A 26,472-nucleotide genomic window follows, 5' to 3' on the forward strand; every position below is an offset into this window, starting at 1 on the left:
AGAAGAAAGTAAAAGCAGAAATGTTGTGGGAGGGAGAATTCAGAAATCTATGTAGCATCCCCTCCAGGGCAGACCCCTTCCTCTGAGCAAGCCCCCTGGCCTCCTCTCCCACCCACCCAAGCCTCTGCCCTCAGGGCTGTGGGGTCCCAGCCATGAACCCCCTCCTCTGCAGCCAGAGCTCCAGCAGAGCCGTGCTGCAGCTCTCCAGCCACGTGCCCACGGCCCTCTGCAGAGCACAGGGGCTGAGAGCAGCTGCCCGGCAATGGTGGTGTCGGGGAAGGGGCACGCACAGCTGGGGGAGGGGGACGCTGTCCCCAGTGCCCGCCTGCCTGTGCCCTGTCCTCTCTCAGCCGCACCCTGGCTGTATTTGCCCTTGTGCCTCCACCTCTCTGTGGTGCTGCTGCTGGGACCTTGTTCTTGCTGTCAGGCTGTCTGGGGAGGGGAGTTCCAGCTGCAGAGTCTCACCCTGATCTTGTGGGTCCTTTCCTGCAGCTGTGTCCATGGGAACAAGTGTCCCAGCTTTCACCTGTGGGGCTGTGGGCAATGCAGGCTGTGGGGCTGGGGCAGGAGTTGCTTTTCCCTCAGTGAGATACCATTGTGAAAACACTTACATAAATTTTTAGGTGTCCTTCTATACTGTGAGTTTCCCCCAAGCCTGCCAAACTGTCTCTTACCATCTTTGTGTTATCTGAAATTCCCATGGATAAGCACAGAGCTGCTATGACGAAAGAAATGCTGTTGAGCTGGGCTAGAAGAGAGGTGCTGAGACCTTGAGTAAGGGTGAGATATTTATTGCTTTGCAGTAGATCCCTTTGCTCTCAGCAGTGTCTGCTGGCATCTCACAAAAACATAGCAGTGTACTCGCCCTCAAACTCAGAATGCTGCAAGCCCAGATCACGTGTGACTGATGGACAGAGCAGCTCCCCTCACTCTGCTCTAAGCCAGAGGCAATCCTCTTCATATGCAGGATTCACTCTGTTCTCCCTGAGTGCAGAAGAAATACTGAGACTTACTCACATGCTAAAACACGCTTCAAAAAAGATGAGGGATTTTTTCAATTTTTGAGTTTCCATCTGCTTTTCCTATCATCTTCATTTCTTAGAACAGGAAATGCGGATGCTGACAAGCCCTTCTGCATTAGGGGTGGTTTCATCTGGCAAAGTCGAACACCAGAGCTGGCCCCTGCTTCCACCGTTCCCATGAACTCACTGCTGCAGAGCAGGGCGGACAACTGGGCAGCCAGCGGGCAGAGGCCCAAATCCTCACGGCACATTCAGCCAGCACCAAACCAGAGCTTCAGCAACAGAGATGAAGGAAGGTATTTAGAAATGGAAGAAAAAAAAGGGACAGAATTTCTAGGAAAGGGAAGAGTCTTTACAAAACTTCTTTAGTTTGGCTCAGAAAAGTCTCTCTGAGCTTGCAATGACTTTTCCTCTTTACAGGTGTTCCCATGTCCACAAGCAGCAGATGCCCAACGGCAGCTCCATCACTGAGTTTCTCCTCCTGGCATTCGCAGACACACGGGAGCTGCAGCTCTTGCACTTCTGGCTCTTCCTGGGCATCTACCTGGCTGCCCTCCTGGGAAACGGCCTCATCATCACTGCCATAGCCTGCGACCACCGCCTCCACACACCCATGTACTTCTTCCTCCTTAAGCTCTCCCTCCTTGACCTGGGCTGCATCTCCATTATTCTTCCAAAATCTATGGCCAATTCCCTGTGGAAAACTAGGGGCATCTCCTATGCAGGATGTACCACACGGGTCTTTTTCTTCTTCTTTTTGATGTCAGCAGAGTACTGGCTTCTCACTGTCATGGCCTATGACCGCTACGTTGCCATCTGCAAACCCCTGCACTACGGGACCCTCCTGGGCAGCAGAGCTTGTGTCCACATGGCAGCAGCTGCCTGGGGCAGTGGGTTTCTCTATGTTCTGCTGCACACTGCCAATACATTTTCACTGCCACTCTGCCAGGGCAATGCTGTGGACCAGTTTTTCTGTGAAATCCCCCAGATCCTCAAGCTCTCCTGCTCAGACTCCTACCTCAGGGAAGTTGGGCTTCTTGTAGTTAGTCTCTTAGTAGCATTTGTCTGTTTTGTTTTCATTGTTGTGTCCTATGTGCAGATCTTCAGGGCTGTGCTGAGGATCCCCTCTGAGCAGGGACGGCACAAAGCCTTTTCCATGTGCCTCCCTCACCTGGCCGTGGTCTCCCTGTTTATTAGCACTGCCATGTTTTCCTACCTCAAGCCCCCCTCCATCTCCTCCCCATTGCTGGATATGGTGGTGGCATCTCTGTGCTCGGTGGTGCCTCCAGCAGTGAACCCCCTCATCTACAGCTTGAGGAACCAGGAGCTGGAAGACACGGTGCAGAAGCTGATTCAATCAGCTCTTTCTCAGAAGAATTAAGCTGCCCATGTCTCTACAGAAGTCATTGCAAATGCACCTCAGAGTTCTTTGCTTTGGGGATTTGGGTATGATAAGCATGTTTCCCCATGCCTGCATGCACTCCACTTCACCAGAGGCATGGACCCAGCTTGTCTGACCCAGAGGTCTGTTCATGTGTGTCTGAAACAGTGGTAGAGCTAGCCTCCCATGTTGCATCATGGTAATAAAAGGAAATTTCTACATTATCCCTGTCTGGAGGTTGGGCTTCTCTTCCAAACCTGAGGTCAGGCTGAAGGAGTTGCCCCCACAGTGCCGTGCTGCTGTGCTGGGGTTCTCCATGCGATTAGGGGAGGAGGGCGTGGGGCAAGGTGTTCAAGTATGAGCCTGGACTGAGTCATGTGGGTGTCTGGTTCCCTTGGAGATGGTGAACGATCGACATTCCACATAGGGATCTGCCTGGGACCCCATGGCTTTCTCACCACAGCCCCTCACTCTGCAGAGCAGGGACAGCCGTTCAGGGCCATGTGGAGAGCACAGGGAGGGGTCAGGGGCAGCAAGTCAGGTCAGCATGGACACACTGCCCTGGAGAACGGCTCTCTGGGGGCAGGGACATTCCTGGAGATAAGCAAAGGAGCAACTCTGTGCTTCCAGGAGGGGATCAATGACCAAGAGAAACCTATTTCTGAATGCACCAGCTCGGGGCAGCTTTCTCTATTGCTGGGGAGCTGCAGCAGCCTGAGGAGCCCCTGGGCCAGGAGTCTTTTCCTGGGAGAGGGGCTGGCACAGAACAACTTGTTGGCAGTGGACAAGAAGGATGTCTTGGAGACAGGCACAAGGGACACATGGAGACACTGTCCTCTGTCTCTTCATGCCATGGGTTGCCTTCAGCCCTGAGACACCTCTGTTTTCTTCCTTCACTCTCCATGCTTGGATGGACCTCAGGAAACATCCATGAGCATGGAAGAAGCACAAACCTCCTGGACTGAGTTCCCATCACTGCAGGGGAAGAGGAAAGATTGTGAGACACAGGGTAGTGCAGGGATGCAGTGGGGGTGTGTGGCAGTGTGTGTGTAAAAGAGAGGAAGAAGATGTGAAATGGTGAGGGGTGGAAGTGTGTCATGCTCAAGTGAAATATGTTCAGTTTTGATGTTGAGGCAGCAGAAGAAGGAGGATGTGCTGTTCAGGGCTGGGACACGAAGCCAAACAGAAGGTTTCTAGTGAGTCAGAGGGTTGGCACACTTTTGTTAATCGAGGAGCATTAGTAGTTATTTGGGAGAAGCTGCACGGGTGATGGGGAACTCACAGCCATTGTGATTTCAGTCAAACTTGGGACAGCAAGGGGTCAGAGTGAGGTGGGGAAGCAGGGGTGGAGATGGTCTCTTTGTTGAGACTGGAACCCCCAACAGAACAGAAATCTTTTCCTTTGTACTGTGGCTACTGTTTCTTCCAGTGAGACCCCTAGGAGTACACCAGTTCCTTACAGCCACAAGGCTTTTTTTTTCCCATTCCCCACTCTCCATACAGGCTGGGAGGTGTCCTACTGCTCTCCTGCACTCAGCATCACACACCCTCACATCTCACTGCTCCCAGGAATGGCCCTCAGCATTCCGTGAGGGAAAGGATCCCCCTGCCCAGGGTATGGCGTCACTACTAGATCATCCTGCTCAATGGAACACGTCAAGGTCTTTCACAGTTGCCTTAACACTGGATTTTCAACCTGTAAGCAGTGCCTCTGACTTCCTACTTCACCAGCTTGCAGGGACAGCAACCTTATCTCCTCATTCCTTCATGGGCTCTTCAGTGATAGCCATCAGTTTGGCCCACTGACACCCCCAGAAACGTGGTTTGCTGCTCACTTTGACTGCTCTAGAGGCCACTTGAATCCACTTTCGGTGCCTGCAGTTCAGGAACTTGGCAGCAGAGGGCTCATTAACATGCAAAATGCCCTAACAAGCCAAGTCTCTGGGCATAATTCAATTGCTTAGTTCTTAGGTGGCTAATTTGAGAGACTACAGGAATGTAGTCAAAGCACAACATTCTCAATGATCAATGTCAGTAAGAAAGAATTTATTCTTTATGCACCACGCCATTTTTTCTGCTTATGCATTACGTGCCATCAGCAAACTCCTGTTGATACTGATCTCGAGTCCTGATTGAATCTGAATATGTAGGGAAGTCAGGACCCTGTATGTCAGACACTCTATGGGCAGTCTTCATCCCCATGTACAACCTCACATGTCTCTCCTCAGCCACCTGGGACTGACAGCACCTCTGTTCAGATCAGAGCTTTCTCCACTCCAGCCTGTAGCTGCCTGATTTTGCCCATTGACACCAGTTTCCACTTGTTTTACTTGGGGAATGACGTGCACCTGGATACAGAATGATGTTTCTTAATTATCAAAAAAAAAAAAAAACCTAAATGAATGTCTAATTCAATCAAAAAAAAACAAAACGCACTACAGACCATTAGTAAAGATATCAACCAGTGTTGCCCTAAGCGTTGGTCACTGAAGGAGGCCACTAGTAACTGGCTGCACTGTGACTGCATGGCTCAGTCAAGTTTCCACCCTCTCCAGAGCTCAGCAGTTTGTATACAGAGAGACCAGAGGGCCTGTGTTAAAGGCCTTGGTAAAGTAAGGGCCCATTAATTCCCCTTGTGCACACAGCCGTTCCTCTTCATGGAGAATGCAACCGGGCTTGTCAAGGGTGATTTTTATTTGCCCTTGCTGACTCTTCCCAATCTTGTCCATTTCAGGCCTGGAACCTTCTTCCAGGAGGATTTACTCCACCATCTTACCAGGGAATGAGGTGAGGCTGACTGGGCTGTAGTTCTCCAAACCCTCCTCCTGACCCTTCTTGAAGATGGGTGCAACATCTGCCTTTCTACAGTCATCAACAGCCTTCCCAGAGGGCCCTGAAATTTCAAGGGCAGACAAGCACAATCTTGCAAGGTCCAGCTTCCCCAGCACCCTTGGGTGTCTCGTGTCCTTTTCCATGGACTTGCTTTCTCGGATGAGTGGAATGTGCTTCACTCAAAAGAGAGAAGCTGTAATATGTTTTATTGAGGCAAAATAATAATTAGACAGAGTTTGACATACTTGATGGAATTTAACAAAGTTTAACAGTGGTTTACCAGGATAAGGAAGACTCTTTTGCCAAGTCATGAAGTTCAGAGTGGATCCTCTTGCTTTCTAAACTCTTTGTGAAGCCTAGATGCTGCAAGGGCCAATCTCAGCCTCAGACTTTGTTCTGGTTTTGTTAGGGAGGAGGGGCCTAATGTGGTGGCTTCTGTAGGAAACTGCTAGAAGTCGCTCCCCTTTGTTTAGTTGACTCAGCCGGGCCTAGGGCGGACCCACTGCTGGCCAAGGCCGAGCCAATTGGTAGAAGAATGTCCCGTGATAACAGCTCTGCGATAACGTATTTAAGTCGGGGAAAACACACAAAAAAAGGAGAGATGTGAAGCAGCTGAGCGGGGGGCAGAGAGGGGGAGGCGCGAGCCTCATGGGCCTTGCAGGCCTCACCCTCTGGCCTCCCACCGGGCAGCAGAGTGGGCCCAACTCGGCCCGGCCTGGCTGCAAGAAGTGGAGAGGAGATGAGAAGTAAACAAGATGTAAAAAGGAGCCTGAGAGACATCTGCCAGCCTGTTGTGAGGAACGGCTGCAGACGCCAAGGTCAGTGAAGAAGGAGGGGGAGGAGTAATATGGCTCCTGGCCAAGATTCCTCTGCAACTTGTGGTGAAGACCATGGTGGAGTGGGTTGTCCCCCTGTAGCCCATGGAGGTCCACGGAGGGGCAGAGATCCACCTGCAGTCTGTGGAGGACCCCACGCCGGAGCGGATGGAGGCCTGAAGGAGGCTGTGGCCCGTGGAGGGCCCGCTGGGACAGCTGTTCTAGAGGGACTGCACCCCGTGGAAGAGATGACCCACGCCGGAGTAGTTTCACAGAGGACTGTGGCCCGTGGGAGGGACCCCACATTGGAGCAGAGGAGGAATGTGAGGAGTTCTTCCCCTGACGATGACACAGCGGCGTAAAACAACGTGCAATGAACTCACCGCGACCCCCATTCACTTTTTCCACCCCCCGTGCCGCTCGGGAGGGGAGGTAGTAATGTTAAGCCCGGGAAGAGGGTGGGGTGGGGGGAGGTTATCTTGTTCTCTGTCTCATTCTCCTGCTAGTTTTACAAATAAATGAATAGTTTTCCCCAAGTCGAGTCTGTTTTGCCCGTAACGGTAACTTCAATAATTTCTCCCCGTCCTTATCTCAAACCTCGAGCCTTTTTCCTTATATCATCTCCTCCTATTCTCTCAGAGGGTGGGCGGAGCGAGAGAGAGATTGCGTAGTCTGGTCCTGATTGGGGCTGAACTACGAAAATGTTTTGTGTCTAATGGAATTATCTCTACAAAGTTGATGATAATTAATATTGAGTAGCTACATGGATTAGTAATGTTTCATTAGGATTAATTCAGCATGCTATCAGTCACTTAGCAAGGATCTGTCCTCAGTAAGGGATCTCCCCTCCTTGGGCAGAGATTTATGCCAAGATAAGATCCCTTACTCTTTTTACCAAAACTAAGATCCCTTAGTCTCAGGTGAGGAATCTCAAACCTTGAGAGGTGTCCCTGCTCAAAGGGACAGTCACCTGGCATGCAGTCCAGCTGCCATTCAGGGAGAGCTCAAACTGGGCCCATCCTGATGGTAGTATTTATAGAGCAGTTGGCTGCTAGTCAATAGTACAGACAAGATAGACGTCATCATTTTAACTCTGGTGTCTTCTTCTGTACTTTAGTTATCTTGCATTTTTGGGTCTTCAAGACCACCTCTCAAATAATTTTTCTGAGGCACCTTTTCTCCCTCGTGCGTGAGCCAGGACCTAACAGCTCACAGGTTCACTGCAGGCCATGAGTTATCCTTAGTTGACTGACTTAGGCTCCTCAGTCAACCCAAACTAGAGTACAGCTACGGGTCCAGTGAATCCATCACAGAGACCTTGCTAGTGAAGACAGAGGAAAAAAAGACACAGGGTACTTCAGATCTAGCTCATCTACTCTTCCTAAATTTGACCAGTATAACCAGTCAGTCAGAAGAAGTGATTATCCTGCTGTATTTAGTATTGATACGGCCTCAGCTTGAGCACTGTGTAGGTGTGGGACCCACAATTTAAGAAGCATTTTAAGGTACTTGAATGCATGCAGAGGAGTGCAACATGGCTGGAAGGCATGTCCTATGAGGAGCGGCTGAGGACAAACTAGGTTTGTCTAGTTTGGAGAGAAGGAGGCTGAGGAGCGACCTCAATGCTCTTTACAGCTTTCTGAGGAGGGAACGTGGAGAGGGAGGTGCTGAGCTCTCCTCCCTGGTATCCAGGTGTGGCAATGGCTCAAAGCTGCACCAGGGGAGTTTTAGACTGGACATTAGGAAGAATTTCTTTTCTGAGAGGGTGGTCGAACACTGGAACAGGCTTCCTAGAGAGGCAGTTGATGCCACATGTCAGTGTTTAAAAGGCATTTGGGCAATGCCCTACAGCATGTTTTAACTTTTGGTCATAGAATTATAGAATCATAGAATGGTTAGGGTTGGAAGGAACCTTCAAAGGTCATCTAGTGCAACCCCCCTGCCAGGAGCAGGGACATCCCTGACTAGATCAGGTTGCTCACAGCCTCATCCAGCCTGGCCTTGAACATTTCCAGGGATGGGGCTTCCACCACCTCTCTGGGAAACCTGTTTCACTGTTCTACAACTTGTAGAAATGTAGAAATATGTAAAATATTTTTTTCCTAATTTCCAATCTAAATCTACCCCCCTCTATTTTAAAACCATTACTTCTTGTCCTATTGCAACAGGCCCTACTAAACAGCCTCTCCCCATCTTTCTTGTAGGCCCCCTTGAGGTACTGGAAGACTGCTATCAGGTCTCCCCGGAGCCTTCTCTTCTCGAGAATGAACAGCCCCAACTCGCTCAGCCTGTCCTCATAGGAGAGGTGCTCCAGCCCTCTTATCATCTTCGTGGCCCTCCTCTGGACCTTCTCCAACTGGTCCATGTCCTTCTTGTGTTGGGGCTCCAGAACTGGACACAGTACTCCAGGTGGGGTCTCACCAGGGAGAATCACCTCACTGGTCACCTTCACCACCTTCAGGTCAGCCCTGAAGTGGTCAAGTAGTTGGAATAGATGATTGCTGTAGGTCCCTTCCAATTGAAAATTCAATTCCATTCAGTTCTGTTCTGTTCTGTTCCATTCTATTCTATTCTGAATTCAACTGTGGCCTACTTCACATTTATTTGGGGTTTTTTTAACTGTTAAGGAAGCAGTAGTAGCTCATCTTGTTGCCCTTTGACATTCCTTGCAAGCTTGAACTTTTGGGGAGCTTTAACTCCCCTAAGATAATCCCTATTTCTCCAGACAACTTTTCTAAACTCCACCTTTGCAGCCTGTCCCTGCTTCCAGCTCCTGCGTGCTGCCTTTTGGCACTGGAGCTGAGCCGTGAGGCTCCTGGTTAGCCCAGCCAGTTTCCTGAGATGAAGGCTTGTTTTCCTGAGTATCAGGACAGACCTTTCCTGTCCTTAAAGGACTCTCAGCTGTCATAGATTTTTATCTTTCAGAGCTTCCTCTCCATGGGATCTCCTACAACAACAACCCTGGGCAGGCCAATGTCTGTTTCTCTGAGATCTCAAACCTCAGTTCTCTTGCTCTTCTGTCTTACTTCCCATGTGTCGTAGTTTAGCCTCGCTTGGGACCTTGCAAGAGAAGAGTTTTCTAGCAGAGGTGACTCTGCAGTGCCTTGTGCCAATCTCCAGGAACACAAGGGACCACTAAGAATGTCCCTGGGTGGCAGGGCCTGTGATCCAGCCACGCTGTGGACATCAGTGGCGTGGTTTTTCTTTATGTCATCAGGGACATGGGTAGAGGATAAATGAGAGGAGAACTGTCAGGGCTTGAGAGCACAGGGACATGAATGGTGACCCTGGTGTGATGTTCCTCCTCCCTTTGGGAGGCTCTGGGGTTTCTGCCCAGCCCCTACTCCAGGGGGACATGGCTTTCCTGGAGGTTCTATGCTGTATTTGCCAGCCACAAGCAGTTGTGCTGGGCACCCCAGGGACCAGACATGGCACTAGCGACCTTTCTTATGCCATTGAGAGAAAACCTTGAAATAATGTGAGTGCCTGCGACAGAGGGATATGCACGTGCAGTTTTGCAGTGAGCTGAGCTCTACTGAGTATAGAGGATGGGACCTAGAGAGAGATCTGACTCCCCTTCTGGTGCACTCATCCTTTGGGTCGTCTGGAAGTCCAGCAGCTGCCTTGGAAATGTGTCTACCAGATGTTCAGGTGCCCTAAACACTGAATGCAATCTGAGGTGACAAAATGACCCCATTCTCACAGCCCCACAGCTGACACTCAGGCAGGTGCAGGTGTCCCATGTGTGCTCCATCACAGCTAACAGACATGTACACAAGTTTTGGACCATCCCTGGCACCTCCAGTGCCTAGCAGGTGTTTGTGTGTGAGCATCTCACTGCCACTGTGCATCCCCATGTATGATGGTGGGAGCTCAGGGAAGTGGCTGGCCTGTATCCCCTATTTTGTGCACACTGAGCTGAGGCAAGAGGATTCCTGACTCCTGTGGGTCTGTGGGGTGTATGGGGCAGAGGTGAACCCCACTCCAGGCTCTGTGCTTCTCACCAGAGAGGAGACACCTGTACAGACTCAAATCCCTGCCCTGCGTGGGTAGAAATGACCCCTGCCTGTCCCTGCTGTGATGTCCTGCCTGGCAATGGGACAGGGATCGGGGTAAAGGCAGGTGGGCATTGACATCTCTCCTGGATGACAACACCATGGAAGGACAAATCTCACTTCCAAAATCAGTCTTGGCAATGTTCAGAGAGGGAAACTGATTACTTCACTCTGCATCAGCCTACACTCCCCAGGAGAGACAGGGCTGCCTCCCAGGTGCTGTCAGACCTTGGAGCCCCAGGGACATCTCCAGGGAGACCAGGAGGGCAGAGAAAGTGGCACCTTGGGCTGGGCCTCTGCTGCTGAGCTGGGCCGGGCTCCTGGGACAAAGGGAACTCATAGCATGCAGGCAGCACTGCAAAGAGACAGATCTTCTTAGGAGCAGCTCCTCTGCCAAGCGCAGCAGGGCTGAGGGCTCTGCTTGCATGAGCTGAGGGGAGAGGAGCGAGGCAGAGAAAGGATAAAGGCAGCCTGGAGTGGGAGGCCACTGGAGGAGAAAACTTCACAGCCCTTGACATATTAAGTGTCTGGCTGCAGGTCATTGAAGCTTCAGTTTCTTGAGGGATTTTGTAAAGCTGGCACCTCCCCCAGCCTGCGGGATCTGTAAGTACCACTCTCAGACCTTCTCTGCTGGAGAGGAGGAGGAGGAGATGCTCCAGAGCAGCGATTCCCTGCTGCACTGTGAGGGGGACAGAGCATGACGGCTGCCTTCTGCCAGGGACGGCTGCAGGGTGTGAATGTGTGTGTGCAGCCAGGGGTGCCCAGGGCTGTCCTTCAGAGCAGGGTCCCTGCGCCCCAGGGGCTGTGTGCTGGGGCAGGGACTCTGCCTCTGCCAGGCTCAGCACTCAGCCTCCCTTTGTGAGCTCCCCACGGCGCTGGGGAAAGAAGCTGTGGGTGGGAGGAACAACTTCTGGCCGAGCAGGGTTCTTCTGCTGTCAAGAGGGGTGGGTCATGGTTGTTCAGAGCTCCAAACCACCCACAGGATATTCCCCGAAGCATTTTCCAAGAAGCACATTGAGGCAGAGGGTACCTGGAAAGAAAGGAGAGGGGTTGTGTCCTGCTCTGTCACAACTCCACCTCTGGGCTGGGAAGGAGAAGAATTCACAGGTCCACTCTTTGAAACATTGCTCCCTTGCTCTCATCAGAGTTCAGCTGTGTTTTGTTGTTTTGTTTGTTTCTTTTTTTTTATAAGAGTAATTTGTGCATGAAGTCATCTTGTAGGCAAAAGAAGTGAAAGCACAGGGCAGGTGGGAGAATTACGAATGGACACTGCCGCTCTCCAGATGCTGCACTAAGACACAGAGAGTTGAGCCATTTGCCTGTCCCATCTCAATCTTCTTCACACTTGCAGTCATAAACCCAAGGATTTCTACCCCTGAAACAAACACTCACCAGATGTGATATTGAAAAATACCCAATACAGAAAAGAATTATTATAAACACATGCCAAGACTCTGTTCCGCACTCTCTTCAGAGCCATGAGTGAAAATACTGAACTTTTCCATTTAAGCTGGATTACATCTGAACATCCATTGTGAACATCGGAACTGTCACAAAACCAGCTCCCATGAACCCACTACAGCAGGGCAAAGCTGACTCCTCAGCAGCGCACAGGCAGAGCTCCTGCTCCTCACAGCAACCTCAGACAGTACGAATCAGAGAGAGAAAAAGAATTTCAGTGGGGAGGGGTGGGGATATGCTATGAAAATTGGAGGGGCTTTCCTCAGAGAAGTTTGTCCTAATTTTTCCCTATGTTTTCCTTTTTAAAGCAGTGTTCTCATACCAAGAAAGAGCAAATGTCCAACGGCAGCTCGATCACTGAGTTTCTGCTCGTGGCATTCGCAGACACACGGGAGCGGCAGCTCTTGCACTTCTGGCTCTTCCTGGGCATCTACCTGGCTGCCCTCCTGGCCAACGGCCTCATCATCACTGCCATAGCCTGCGACCACCGCCTCCACACCCCCATGTACTTCTTCCTCCTCAACCTCTCTCTTCTTGACTTGAGCTCCGTCTCCACCTCTGTTCCCAAAGCCATGGCCAATTCCCTCTGGGACACCAGGGTCATCTCCTACATGGGATGTGCTGCACAAGTCCTTCTTGTTTTCTTATTCCTAGGAACAGAGTGTGCCCTTCTCACTGTCATGACCTATGACCGCTACATTGCCATCTGCAGACCCCTGCACTACGGGACCCTCCTGGGCAGCAGAGCTTGTGTCCACGTGGCAGCAGCTGCCTGGGGCAGTGGGTTTCTCAATGCTGTGCTGCACACTGCCAATACATTTTTACTGCCACTCTGCCAGGGCAATGCTGTGGACCAGTTCTTCTGTGAAGTCCCCCAGATTCTCAAGCTCTCCTGCTCAGACACCTACCTCAGGGAAGCTGGGCTTGTTGTGTTTAGTGTCTTTGCTGGATTTGGCTGTTTTGTGTTCATTGTGGTGTCCTATGTGCAGATCTTCAGGGCTGTGCTGAGGATCCCCTCTGAGCAGGGACGGCACAAAGCCTTTTCCATGTGCCTCCCTCACCTGGTTGTGGTCTCCCTGTTTGTCACCACTGCCATGGTTGCCTACCTGAAGCCCTACTCCTTCTCTTCTCCAACCCTGGATCTGGTGGTGGCAATTCTGTACTCGGTGGTGCCTCCAGCAGTGAATCCCCTCATCTACGGCATGAGGAACAATGAAATCAAAGCTGCCCTGGGGAAAGTATTTGAACATAAGCTACTGTAGATTAATAAGGTGTCCATTATTCTACTATGACTCTCTCTGTATCTCAGGAAAAGCTAGGCTTAATTTTATTCTGTGTGTCTTTATTATAACTTTGTAGGGGTGGTTGTTTGGGTTTTGGTTTTGTTACTTTTACACCTATAATTATCTTATTCTCAGCCTCCTACCTGTTATTTTCTTGACCCAATTACCTCATGTACATAAAGATTCAGACTCCCTGTTTAGATAAATTCAATACAGAAAGTAGAAGAAAATTATTTGTTTGCTCCCATCTCTTCAGCTCTCCTCTGGAGCTGTGAGAGCCAGAAGCCTGGCACACAGGATGGATTCAGGAAGCAAATCCCCAGCTGCGACATGGAGAACCAGCCCCTGTTGCCCTAAGGGCTCCCCCTCGCTCCATGGCAGGCACGGCCTCTCTACCGCTTGCGAATGGGGGCTAATACTTCCCTGGAGCCGTGGCCAAGGACAGCAGCAGGACATGGCCTTTTCAGTGCTGGTGTCTCACTTCCACCCTGTCCTGCTGTGCCCTTGCATTTGGGTTACCTCCAAGGTCTTGTGTAACTTTGGACACTCCCGTTGTGTCCACAGTGGCATCCCTGTGGCTGCAGGCAGGAGCAGGCAGTGTGAACCACTGTGTCAGAACCAAAGGGGTTCTTCAGGGCAAGGCCAGAAGACTGGATGCCTCTTTCAACACCAGTGTCAGGAATAGATCCAAGGAGCAGCTCCCTCAAAAAGACTTTTCCTCTTCTGGGGTTTGTGATGGTTTCAGGGAGACAAGCTCGGAGCCACAACTGGACATGTTAGGGACTCAGGGCTGGAGAGAGACCTCCCTTCTTGGCTGCACATGTTCAAGCAGACAGCAACTGGTCTTTGATTTATCTGCCTGGCACTGTCCCACCTGCAGTGGGGCTGATGGCAGATGCCATCCTGGAGAGGAAGTGGGAGCTGACAGGAGAGCTCAGGGCATCTCCAGGGACAGTATGTGAGTCTGGGTGGGCAGTGAGTGGCAGCCCATAAAATAAACAGCCAACCAAGGCAGAGTCTCCTGGAGGATGAGGTGAACCTGAGGACACCATGGGCTGATGAGGGCCCTGCAATGCCAGGAGAGGCTGTGAGGAGCCAGAAGGCAAAGGGACACAAGACTGGAGAGTGGTTCAGGACACCCTTTTGGAAACCCCGTGGGCTGGATCTAGTGCAGCCCTCCCTTGCCCTTAGTGCCATTGGAGACACTCCATAGTCCTGCTAAGCCTTGTCTTTGGTTCTTGGTCCATCAAGGGAAGATGGAAAGAGCCTCAGCAGCAGTGAACTCTGTCTGTCTGGATCTACTTCCCACCCTCACCAGCACGGCTAGGGGACAGTAACTCTGTGGCCCCAGGGCATCATAGTCCTCTTGATCTGCAGAGCAGCACCGCAGGAGCAGGGTCCTGCACAGAGCATGAGGAGGGAGCCAGGCACAGCTGACCAGGCCAGCACAGACACGCTCAGCAGGGAAAGGCTCTTGGGGAGCAGGGATGACTCTGGAGAAGAGCAAGGGAGCATTTCTGTGCCTGCAGGGAGGAATCAATGAAAAGGAGAAACCTCCTTCTGCAGGCACAAGGGCAGGACATGCTGCTCTGTCACCTGTCCAGGACTCTTGTGCTGGCCTGGGGAGAGGAGTCGACACTGAGGAGGGACAGTCAGTCTGTGGTGGGCATCTCCTGGTCCCAATGCCAAGGGTACTGGAGTTTCACTGGCATCCATTTCCTCATGCCGTGGTGAACCTCCATCCCTGGGCCTGAGACCCCTCCCTGCCCCGCAGCAACTGCTGTGCACTTCAGAGGAGCTGGGGCTGGGGGGTTTATGGCCACAGCTCTGCAGCACCTTGCAGCGGGCACTGCCATGGGGCCAGCCCAGACGGGGCTCCTCTGTGGGGCTGGGCTGGGGAGCAGTCAGCGGAGGTGGGAAGAGCTGGAGAGGGGCTAGACTGTGCTGGAAAGTGCCTGGGAGAGGCCAACACCAATGTTCACGTAGATGTTTGAACATGCAGAGCAAGGACACACTGCAGTGGGTGTGTGGTGCAGAGCCCAGTGTCCTGGAAGGGAGCTGAGACATGAAAATGTAGGAAAGAGGGGGCTGGTCTGTTCCCTTGGTGGCATGGACAGTCCCAGAAGGTGCCCCAGGGCACCCATCACCCCCCAGCCTCCTTTGTCAGATATTTCTAGCACTGGCCACTCACACCAGTTTATGGGTGTTTTTGCTCTGTGGCCATCTCCATCCTCCTGCTGGTCTCAGCACCTGTGCTGGGGGAAGAGCCAGCCCTGCCCAGCCGCTCTTCTCACCCAGACCTTGGCAGACCCTAGAGCAGGGCTGTTGGTGAGCCCTTGCATGGACACAGCTGGGGCTTGGCTGGATCTGGACACTGGGGGACTACAAACGAAGGAGGGCTGATGGGGATGGACACTGAGGTCTGGCAGGGGAACTCTAGTGACAGCAGTTTCCCCACCCCAAACAGACCCTGTCCTGTGCAGTGTCTGATGGGGGGGGCCGTGGGGGTGTGTGTTGGGCAGTGGGGCTGTGCTGGCTCAGGAACGGGTCACAGATTGGAGCCATAACCCAACAGTCAGGAGGTGGAAGCAAGGACAGGCCATGAAGGAGAAATTTGGAAGTGTGACCTCAGCGTACAGGCACGTGTTTAGGAAAGCTGACAATCCCCTGGAGCTGATGGGGGCTGCAGGAAAGGTCAAGAGAAAATGAAGAGCTTCAGTCACTGAGTTTGCAGTGAAGGCTGAGCAAGGAACAGGCTGCTGAGTGATGGGGTGGAGGGGGCATAACTGCAGACACAGGCGGGGCTGAGGCACTGGATGCCTTCTTTGCCTCAGGCTTTGCTGATAAGGTCTCCCAGGCCTCTCCTTAGTGACAGGGCTCAAGGAGGAGGAGAGGGTGTATTGAGAGGAACCTGGGCAGATCCCACAAGGACAAGGGCCAGTTCCTGCCCCTGCAGGGCACTCACCCTGGCCGTGGCACAGGCTGGGGAGCAGCTCTGAGGGAAAGGACTTGGTGGGCAGGGAGCTGGACAGGAGGCAGCCGTGTGCCCTGGTAGCAAGAGAGGAGAGCAGTGCCCTGGGCTGTACGACCAGGAGCATGGCCAGGAGATGGGGGGAAAGCACTCCCCCTCTATGTGGAGGTTGTTAGGCCACATCCAGAACACTGTGTCCAGTTTTGGGAACCCCAGCACTGGAAAGGTGTTGGCAAGTTGGAGCAGGTTTAGTGAAGGGCCCTGAAGATGGTCAGGGGGCTGGATCACTTTCCCTGTGAGGAAAAGCTGATGAAGCTGGGCTTGTTCAGCCTGCAGAAGGGATGGCTGAGGGGCACCTCACAGCAAGGGGGAGGGCTCATCTTTTTTACCATGAGGCTAGCCAGACATTGGAACAAGCTTTGGTCACCACAAGACATTGTAAAGTCCTCCGTCCTTGGAGATTTTCAAGACCCAGAGGGACCAAGCCCTGAGCAACCAGGTGTGACCATATACCTGATGCTGCTTTGAGGTTCTACAGATGTCCCAAGGTCTGCTCCGAATCTCAATGTTTTTATCATCCTAGGATCTCTTGTCTGATATCTATTCAGCAGACGAGAGAGCAGATGTATATGGGGCACAAATCCTCCTGTGGTTTATGTGACATGTAAACCAAGTCAGGTGAACTTCTCCTCCACTCCATTGACTGCAAGGGGAGCCGGGGAGGCACTGCCTCAGACAGCTCCACATTACCCCTGAAGCTCATAGCATCAAGTTTTAGCACCCTCAAAGGCCATGGTCTGGACCCTGAAGCTCTTACCTGTTGATTTTGGAGAGTGCTCAGAGGAGGTCTCCCAAGATGGGGTTCAGAGCTTCAGGCTTATGATCTATGTATAGAGAAGGAGAAACCTGGGCATCTTTGGCCCAGTGGCAGACAGGCTCAGAACAGTACAGGTGTAGCCTGAGAGTGCTTAAAGGGTGGTTTCAGAGATGGTGGACCTTTGCTTCACAGTGAAAAAACAACATGAGATAAAAAGAAAAGGAGAAAGTACAGCTTAGGAAGCTGAGATTTGACACGAAGAGAAAGAAATGTCTCTCCAAATGCTGTTCTGTGCTACAACAGGTAGAGGACTAGATAGGTTTGAGGTACTCTCGGCCTTTGTCTTCTCCAGCAAGGTCTCTGAGTTGCGTGTGCCTAAAAGGCAGAGCCCAGCCAAAACACAGCAGTGGATGGAGATGGAGTCAGAGGTTACTTAGGTAAGGTCAGTCCTTAAGAGTCCATTGCACCAGATGGGATGGATCTTAGGATGCTCTGAGAGCAGGATGATGTCATAGCAAGGCTGTTCCGAGACATTTTGTGATGTCATAATGAGTGGAGGAAGCAAGAAGCAAATCTTGCATCCCTCTACATGGAGCTGGCTGCAAGCTGTCATGAGGCAGTGCTGAGAGACAGGCCAGCACCTGAAGGTGTCTCTTGGGGGCTGGTGGGGAATCCCTTTGAGGAGGTGAAAGGACAGCAGAAGCCCACATGCAGGACAAGCAAACCTTTCCCTAGTCATTCTGTTCAGACAGAGGGCAGAGGTGTTCAGCTGAGCACGTGGAATAGAAGAGGGAGAGCTCAGTTTGCCTTTCTCTTCACCATCAGCTGTATTTTCCACCTGTCCTTTGGGTAGAATGGCACTTGTCCCACATACGTCCTTCCTCTGCCTGACCTCAATCAGGGCAGTTGAATGTGGGTTTGATGGCCAAACATGGGCTTGTAGTGCTACGCGAGACGCCAGGGCTCTGCAGCACAGCTGCATGCAGCTGGCACAGACAGCAGCGGCCCTGTGCAGGAAGCCCAGCCCCATTCAGAGCAGCGGTGTGACGGGCACCAGCCAGGCCATCTCAGACCAATTCAGTGCCTTTGCCCAGTGACTGAATCCCACCGCTGCAGAGACACAAGGTCTGTCCCTTCTCCATCCACTAGACGGATGACAGCACATGAACACAAAACATCTCCCACGGAGGTCTCTGCAAGTGTTCCGTCACTCTCAAACCCTCCTGGTTCTTCTCTCCCCATCGGTTAACCTTCCCATTGATGATACCATCATGGATTCATCCAACAGGTTTCATAATGTTCCTGTATCACAGGATGTCCTCACCCAAAACCGCTTTCAAAATCCTCTCTTTCTTTGCTGGGATGGGCTTCACCTCCAGGCCAAACATGCACCAATGTCCTCAGGCTGAGGAGCACACTGCTGTGGGAGACAAAGAACCCATTCAAGTCCTCATGGAGAATTTCACGAGCAGTGACCCTGGGAGCACCTGGAAGGGGAGCAAATCAGCATGCCAAATCTTGTGGAGGTTGCTGGAGGGTCTTGGGACACTTTGGGAAACAGGTCTCTGCAGATGGGGTGTCAGATGGGCCAACAATGGTGAAACTCATTTGCGTCTGTTACTCAGCAAGAGGGAAGATCTGGTGAGGGATGTGAAAGCCAGAGTGAGCCTTAGTTGTCATGATCGTTAAATAATTGGGTCTCACCTCCCTGTTAGAATAAGGAACGAAAATAGAAGCAGGAAACTCATGGGAAAGCTCCATGGAAAAAAAGGAATCGTACAGGAGATGGATGCAGGGTAACTACAGGCTAGTCAGCCTCACCTCTGTGCCTGGCAAGGTCATGGAGCAGATTCTCCTGGAAACCATGCTAAGGCACATGGAGAGCAAGGAGGTGGTTGGTGACAGCCAATACGGCTTCACCAAGGGCAGATTGTGCCTGACCAATTTGCTGGCCTTCTATGATGCAGAGACAGCATCGGTGGACAACGGGCGAGCAATGGACATCATCTACCTGGACTTGTGCAAGGCAGTATATACTGTCCCGCATGACATCTTTCTCTCTATCCTAGATGGACCACTCGGTGGATAATGAATTGGCTGGATAGCCGCACTCAGAGAGCAGTGGTCAATGTCCATGTGGAGACCGGTCACGAGTGGCATCCCTCAGGGGTCCGTGCTGGGCCTGGCCCTGTACAACATCTTCGTCGGCGACATGGCCAGTGGGATAGAGTGCACCCTCAGCAAGTTCACCAATGACACCAAGTTTTGTGGTGCCGTTGACACGCTGGAAGGGAGGGATGCCATCCAGAGGGACCTTGACAGGCTGGAGAGGTGGGCCCGTGCCAACCTCATGAAGTTCAACCAGGCCAAGTGCAAGGTCCTGCACCTGGGTCGTGGCAATGCCAGGCACAAATCCAGGCTGGGCGGGGAATGGATTGAGAGCAGCCCTGAGGAGAAGGACTTGGGAGTGCTGGTGGATGAGAAGCTCAACATGAGCCCCCAATGCGCCCTTGCGGCCCAGAAGGCCAACTGCATCCTGGGCTGCATCAAGAGGAGCGTGGCCAGCAGGTCGAGGGAGGTGATTCTCCCCCTCTACTCCACCCTGGTGAGACCCCACCTGGAGTACTGCTTCCAGTTCTGGAGCCCCCAGCACAAGAAGGATATGGATCAGTTGGAGAAGGTCCAGAGGAGGGCCACAAAGATCATAAGAGGGCTGGAGCACCTCTCTTATGAGGACAGGCTGAGAGAGTTGGGGCTGTTCAGCCTGGAGAAGAGGAGGCTCTGGGGAGACCTGATAGCAGTCTTCCAGTACCTCAAGGGGGCCTACAAGAAAGATGGGGAGAGGCTGTTTAATAGGGCCTGTTGTGACAGCACTGGGGGTAAGCAGGACCGGAAGACCAGCGAAGACAGGACCACAAGAGCAGCGATGGCAACAGTGCCAGAGAAGTGACAGCAAAACCACTAGAGCAGTGAAAGCAGGACATGAAGACCAGCGAAAGCAGGACCGAAAGAGCAGAGAAAGCAGTACAGCAAGAGTAATGAACGCAGGACCGCAAGAGCAGTGAAAGCAGGACCGCGAAAGCAGGACCACAAGAGAAGTGGAAGCAGGATGGCAAGGGCAGGAAAAGCAGAATCACAAGAGCAGGACAGCAAGAGCAGCGATGGCAGGACCACAGAGCAGCGAAAGCAGGACAGCAAGACCAGCAAAATAAGGACCACAGAGCAGCGAAAGTAGTAACACAAGAGCAGTGAAACAGGACCACGAAAGCAGGAGAGAAAGGACAGTGAAAGCAGGATTGTAAGAGCAGTGAAAGCAGGACCACAGGAGCAGCGAAAGCAGTAAAACAAGAGCAGCGATGTCAGGATGGCAAGAGCAGCGAGAGCAGCATACACCATCTCCACTGACATTGGACTCCAAGAAGAAAGCCTTTAAAACTATAAATTCTGGTGAAATTAAACCCAATTAAATTGTGAGCTTAACCCAAAACATCAGGAGAATGCAAGGAGAAAAGGCACTTCAAAAGACCAATTGCTTGGAAATTTTTGTGCAGCAATGTTGGAGGAAGAGCCCAACCATCAGACAATGCACACAGGAAATGTCCTTTTATTGAATAGGCTGCTAGTGGATGGGTCACATCAGCCACAGTGTGGTGCATGCACTCAGACACAACAGGATCGAGTCTCAAGACAAATAGTATAAACCTAGAAAATTACATATAAGTAGAATTATCCAGGAGAAAAAAAAATTCAACTTTTCACCTAAGATATACTATGGGAAACATGCTGAGGAAGGGAGTTAGGCTGTTTGCAGTGCATCTGTGTCTGTTGGGCCAGTTTCCATAGGGCATTCTTCAGCTCCTGGTTCCGCATGCCGTAGATGAGGGGGTTCACTGCTGGAGGCACCACCGAGTACAGAAATGACACCATCAAACTCAGAAATCGGGAAGAGATGGAGCGAGGCTTCAGGTAGGTGAACATGCCAGTGCTGAGAAACAGGGAGACCACGGCGAGGTGAGGGAGGCACATGGAAAAGGCTTTGTGCCGTCCCTGCTCAGAGGGGATCCTCAGGACAGACCTGAAGATCTGCACATAGGACACAACAATGAACACAAAACAGCCAAATGCAGAACAAACACTGACCACAATAAGCCCGACTTCCCTGAGGTAGGAGTCTGAGCAGGAGAGCTTGAGGATCTGGGGGATTTCACAGAAGAACTGGTCCACAGCATTGCCCTGGCAGAGTGGCAGTGAAAAAGTATTGGCAGTGTGCAGCAGGGCATTGAGAAACCCACTGCCCCAGGCAGCTGCTGCCATGTGCACACAAGCTCTGCTGCCCAGGAGCGTCCCGTAGTGCAGGGGTCTGCAGATGGCAATGTAGCGGTCATAGGCCATGACAGTGAGAAGAAAATACTCTGCTGAGATAAAAAAGAAAAACAAAAAGAGCTGGGCTACACAGCCTTGGTAAGAGATTTTTCTGGTGTCCCAGAGGAAATTTGCCATGGATTTAGGGAGAGTGGTGGAGCTGGACCCCAGGTCAAGGACAGAGAGGTTGAGGAGGAAGAAGTACATGGGGGTGTGGAGGCGGTGGTCGCAGGCTATGGCAGTGATGATGAGGCCGTTTCCCAGGAGGGCAGCCAGGTAGATGCCGAGGAAGAGCCAGAAGTGCAAGAGCTGCAGCTCCCGTGTGTCTGCAAATTGCAATAGAAGGAAATTTGTGATGGAACTGCCATTGGACATTGTCTTCCCCTGGGAATCCAGCCTGTTCAAGGAGAAAAATGCATCAGTAAGTTTGGACAGATTTGTTTAACCAAAATCTGTTCAGTTACTCATAAAAATCCCCAAGGCTTCCTCTTCCCTTTCAGGAAAACATTTTACCGCTCTCTTCCATGAGATGTGATTGGTGCTGGCTGAGGATGACACTGGTAGCAGTGAGCTGTGGTTTCTGCAGGATTCAGGCCTGCACTATGGCAAGAGGTAATAGGAACATGGATGTTCTCAGACAAAATCCAGCTTTTATATCAAAGACTTTTTTAGCAATGTCCCTCACGAATCTCCAGACTGTGGAACAGAGCTTTGGAGATTGTCTTCATTTATTCTCCATCTGCATCCCCGGAAACTTTCATGCCGGGTTTGAGTTGAACTCTGAGCTGACTCTGATGTCCCTATGCTTGCAGGGTGGTTGCATCTTTAAATGTCTCCTGCAACCCTACCTCCTCTATGATTCTGTGATTCTGTTCCACCACAGCTCAGGAGTGTTGGAGTCTGTGGAATTCCTGCTGTACTCAAAGTGAAATTCTGTGGGTGCTGAGAGGCAAAGGAACTGTCCCTTAGTGTGGGATGAGGACAGACCCTGGTCTCAGCTCCCCTGTGCTGACAACTTTTTGAGCTGGAGGACAATCACACTCAGGTGTTCCCCCTGAAATAAATTGGACACTTCTGAGAGCGCAGAAATTCAGTTTCCAAATGCAGATCTCCTAATCCCTCATCCCTTCTCATCATAATTGAGGACGATCTCGGCTCTGCCCTCCCAGCCAGGGGCACAGGGGACTTATTAGAGCTGCTCGCATACAGCTGACCGGCAGCATTTCCATAGTCTTAGTTCTGCAATGTCTTCTCCATTGAGCACTTGGAAAACCAGAGATGCCATGGGACAGTTGTGCCTGGGGAGCCTGGAGCCCAGCAGGACCTCCCAGGAAAAGAGTCAAATATCCTAAAATTGAAGTGTCCTGAGGGGAGGGTCAGATCTTTTCCAACCCCAAACATAGCATTGCCGAGAGCCGTAAAGGTTAAGAGGGGCATTGATTGCTTGTCCTCCGTGGAAAAATCTGCATGACAGGACCCATAGTGCTGGTGTCCCAGCTGGACCTGAACCCTCACCTCCCTCTTTAGTAGTCTGGCTTCTGGGAAGGCAATTGATGGCCAAGTGTTTGTGTCACTAAGAGGGGGAGGCTGTGCTGTGTGAGAAAGGAAACCAGAGAATTAATCATAGAATCATAGAATCATAGAATCATAGAATGGTTAGGGTTGGAAGGGACCTTGAAAGGTCATCCAGTCCAACCCCCCTGCAAGGAGCAGGGACATCCCCAACTAGATCAGGTTGCTCAGAGCCTCATCCAGCCTGGCCTGGATGAGGAAAGGTCCCTGCAAAGCAGGGGAGGGAAAGGAGGTGCCCAAATCCCCCCTCCCACCACGTTTCTGGGATCAGCGCCCTCTCCCTCTCTGACAATGTCTCTGCCGCCTGCAGCTGTCTCTGCTGGGAACCGCTTCTCTGTGCCCAGGTCTCTTCCCTGTCAGTGCTCACAGAACCAGAGCCCCATCCCACTCCCTGTGTGCTCAGCTCTGCCCTGCAAACACCTCCTGGCAACAGGGAACTGTTCCGGGGGCAGTTCTGTCTGTGCAAGGGCTAAGGAGCAGCTCAGAGAGTCCTAAAGAGAACGGGCATCTGTGTCTCCTCAAGAGTGGAACAATAAATTCCTGTCTCCCACTTCCCACCCAGCCAACCAAGAGGACTGATCCCAAAGCACAGACTCCTTCCCTTTCAGGGAAACCACACTTTGACCATCCCCTTTACAAATCCCTTTGGAAATGACCTGGGGGTAGCATGCAGCTTAGAGCAGTGCTGACCCAAGGAGCACACTCACAACAGCAGAAAAACCCTGTCCTGTCAGGGGTCTCTCCTTCCACCCACAGCTTCTCCCCACAGCCCTCATAGCTGAGTCCCTGCCCCATCACACAGCCCCCATGGTGAAGGGACCCAGCTCGGAAGGACAGCCATGGGCACCCCTGGATGCACACCTGGCTTTGCACCCTTGCACTCACCCCCCACACAAGGCAGACATCATGCCCTCTCCTACTGATGGTGCAGCAGGGAAGCCCTGCTCAGGAGCAGGTCCTTTGCCCCTGCACTGGGGAAACGGTGGGAACCCTCCTGGCAGTTCCTACAGGCTGTGGGATGAACCAGCTCCACAAGATCCCTCCAGGAACACCAGCTTCAATGCCCTGCACTCAGAGGTTTACCGTAAAGAGGGCTGTGAAGATTTCTGCCTCACTGAGCTCTTGGCATCCTCCCACCCCAGGCTGCCTCTCACCTCTCTCTGCCTCGCTCCTCTCCCCTCAGCTCCTGCAGGCAGAGCCCTCAGCCCTGCTGCGCTTGGCAGAGGAGCTGCTCCTGGGCAGAGCTGTCTCTCTGCAGCGCTGCCCTGTTACCATCAGCTCCCTCCATCCCAGGAGCCCGGCCCAGCTCAGCAGCAGAGGCCCAGCCCAAGGCAGCACTTTCTCTGTCCCCTCTGGGCTCCCTCCAGCTGTCCCTGGGGCTGCAGGGGAACCTGCTGGGAAACAGCCTGAAGCCATCACTGATGGTCCCTGCCTCAGCTGGGCAGAGACACTTTTTTCCAGAAGCGCAATTTCTCCTCTCAGAGATAAAGTTATAACTTTTTTTTTTTTTTAATTGGACGGGACACCCAGACAGGGACAGGCCGGGATCTCTTTTATCCCTGCTGAGAGAAGGGATTCAGCTGAGGCTACAAAGGCATCTCAGCATTCATTTCTGTTCCCAGCATTTGAAGGGGACTCAGCTCCCTCTCACGCACACCACAAACCCATAGGAGGTGGGATTGCTCTGGCCTCTGTTCACATCTGCACAGAATAGACACCTGCATGTGAGCGTCTGTCAGAGTTTAGGCCCGATCAGGACCAGACTATGTACTCTCTTGCTCACTTCCCCCACACTGTGAGGGAATAGGGAGAGGGAATATAAGAAGAAAGGCTTGAGATTTGAGATAAGACCAGCGGAAAAATGATTAAAGTTACCATTACGGGCCAAAAAGACTCGACTTGGGGAAAATTATTTGTTTTTATTGCAGGAGAATAAGACAGAGAACAAGGTAACTTCCCCCCACAGCTCCCTCTTCCTTGGCTTAACATTATCTCTACCACCTTCCCGCCACCCAAGCAGCACAGGGAGGAAGAGGGAATGGGGGTTATGGTCACTTCATCACTTGTCACTTTACGCTGCTCCTTCCTCCTCAGCAAGGGAAGAACTCCTCACATTCCTCCCCTGCTCCATTGTGGGGTCCTACGCATGGGCCACAGTCCCTCGTGAATCTGCTCCGGCGTGGGTCATCTCTTCCAAGGGCAGCAGTCCCTCCAGAACAGCTGCCCCAGCGGGCCCTCCACGGGCCACAGCCGCCTTCAGCACCCGCCTGCTCCGGCATGGGGTCCTCTATAGGCTGCAGGGGGTTCTCTGTTCCTCTGTGGGCCTCCATGGGCTGCAGGGGGATCTGCTCCTTCGGGGGCCTCCATGGGCTGCAGGGGGACAACCTGCTCCACCATGGTCGTCACCACAGGCCGCAGGGGAATCTTGGCCAGGAGTCGCATTACTCCTCCCCCTCCTCCTGCACTGACCTTGGCGTCTGCAGCTGTTCCTCTCAAGAAGTTCTTCACAACAGGCTGGCAAACGCCTCTCAATTTCTCTTCACATCTCACCTCCTCTTCACTTCTTGCAGCCAAGCCAAGCCAAGTCAGGCCCAAATGGCCACCCAGTGGGAGGCCAGAGGGTGAGGGCCTCAAAGCCCACAGGGCTTGGACCTCCCCATCTCTGCCCACACTCAGTGTCTTCACAACTCTCCTTTTTTTTTTTTTCTGTTTTTCCCCTTCTTAAATATATTATAACGCAGAGGTGTTATCACGGAACATTCTGCTACCAATTGGCTCGGCCTTGGCCAGCAGCAAGTCCACCCTAGGCCCGGCCGAGTCCACTGAACAAAGGGGGCAACTTCTAGCGGCTTCTTACAGAAGCTGCCGCCGTAGCCCCCCCTCACTAAACAAAACCAGAAAACAACTCATCCAAGAATACAAATACATGGAAAAAGACAGGATACACCCAAGGGTGCTGGGCAAGCTGGACCTTGCAAGATTGTGCTTGTCTGCCCTTGAAATTTCAGGGCCATCTGGGAAGGCTGTTGATGACTGCAGAAAGGCAGATGTTGCATCCAACTTCAAGAAGGGTCAGAGGGGGGATTTGGAGAACTACAGCCCAGTCAGCCTCACCTCATTCCCTGGTAACATGGTGGAATAAATCCTCCTGGCACAAGGTTCCAGGCCTGAAATGGACAAGATTGGGAAGAGTCAGCCAAGACAAATAAAAATCACCCTTGACCAGCCCAGTTGCATTCTCCATTAAGAAAAATGTCAATTAGTGGGCCCTTGCTTTACTAAGGCCTTTAACACAGGCCCCCTGGTCTCTCTGTATCCGAACCACTGAGCTCTGGAGTGGGTGGAAACTTGACTGAGCCATGCACTCACAGTGCAGCCAGTTACTAGTGACTGACTCCATCAGCGACCAACACCTAGGGCAACACTGGTAGATATCTTTATTAATGGCCGAAACAAGGGAACAGCGTAAACACTCTGCTTGTTTGTGGATGATGCCAGATGGAGAGGGAACCCCTGAGAAACCTCATGTCCATCGAGCTGACCTAGGTGATGCTCAGATGTCTTGTACACCCTAAGTTCCTCAAAAAGTCAACAGGACTGAAGAGAAGGAAGGAAGGAGTAAGAGGTAGAAGCAGAAATATTAATTGTGTCAGTATAGATGTAATAGTTTCTCTGAACAAAATAACTGTCTTTATACACAGGTCTATAAATATATATGCATATGTATTTTTATATCTCTGTATTTATATCTGTTATATCTACAGAAGCACACAGGGAGATGAAATCTTGCAGGGACTGAAAAGAGAGAATGACCAGATGCCTTACAGGCTCCTTTAAGAAGTCACTGTAACACAGCTATGATGAGGTTTGTGCAGAAACGGTCATCCAAAAATTAGAGTGT

The 26,472-nt window shown here is 51.9% G+C and overlaps 3 protein-coding genes across 3 annotated transcripts; 2 read left to right on the forward strand and 1 right to left on the reverse strand.

The window, feature by feature from the left end:
- The first annotated feature begins 1,467 nt into the window (after positions 1 to 1,467).
- Positions 1,468 to 2,403, forward strand: LOC147599847 (olfactory receptor 14A16-like). Its single transcript, XM_086753674.1, has one exon. It carries the CDS (start codon positions 1,468 to 1,470, stop codon positions 2,401 to 2,403), a length of 936 nt encoding a protein of 311 aa, XP_086609800.1.
- A 936-nt stretch (positions 2,404 to 3,339) lies between these two features.
- On the forward strand, positions 3,340 to 12,828 carry LOC147599848 (olfactory receptor 14A16-like). The gene is made up of 3 exons (XM_086753675.1): positions 3,340 to 3,400; positions 5,138 to 5,190; positions 11,878 to 12,828. The coding sequence occupies exons 1-3, from the start codon at positions 3,340 to 3,342 to the stop codon at positions 12,826 to 12,828; spliced, it is 1,065 nt and encodes a 354-aa protein (XP_086609801.1).
- Positions 12,829 to 20,396: 7,568 nt separating this feature from the next.
- Positions 20,397 to 21,374, reverse strand: LOC147599849 (olfactory receptor 14A16-like). Its single transcript, XM_086753677.1, has one exon. It carries the CDS (start codon positions 21,372 to 21,374, stop codon positions 20,397 to 20,399), a length of 978 nt encoding a protein of 325 aa, XP_086609803.1.
- Positions 21,375 to 26,472: the final 5,098 nt, after the last annotated feature.

Source organism: Chlamydotis macqueenii, chromosome 8 (assembly GCF_036417535.1).
Source record: "Chlamydotis macqueenii isolate bChlMac1 chromosome 8, bChlMac1.mat, whole genome shotgun sequence".
In the NCBI taxonomy this organism is placed as follows: Eukaryota; Metazoa; Chordata; class Aves; order Otidiformes; family Otididae; genus Chlamydotis; species Chlamydotis macqueenii.

What these genes read in the sequence shown, in the direction of transcription:
- LOC147599847 (XM_086753674.1), top strand. Translation starts at nt 1,468, where the DNA reads ATGCCCAACGGCAGCTCCATCACTGAGTTTCTCCTCCTGGCATTCGCA.
- LOC147599848 (XM_086753675.1), top strand. Translation starts at nt 3,340, where the DNA reads ATGGAAGAAGCACAAACCTCCTGGACTGAGTTCCCATCACTGCAGGGG. An exon ending in GCAGGGGAAGAGGAAAGATT is followed by an intron (nt 3,401 to 5,137) that starts GTGAGACACAGG and finishes TGTCCATTTCAG; the next exon opens with GCCTGGAACCTTCTTCCAGG. An exon ending in CCATCTTACCAGGGAATGAG is followed by an intron (nt 5,191 to 11,877) that starts GTGAGGCTGACT and finishes TTTTTAAAGCAG; the next exon opens with TGTTCTCATACCAAGAAAGA.
- LOC147599849 (XM_086753677.1), bottom strand. Translation starts at nt 21,374, where the DNA reads ATGTCCAATGGCAGTTCCATCACAAATTTCCTTCTATTGCAATTTGCA.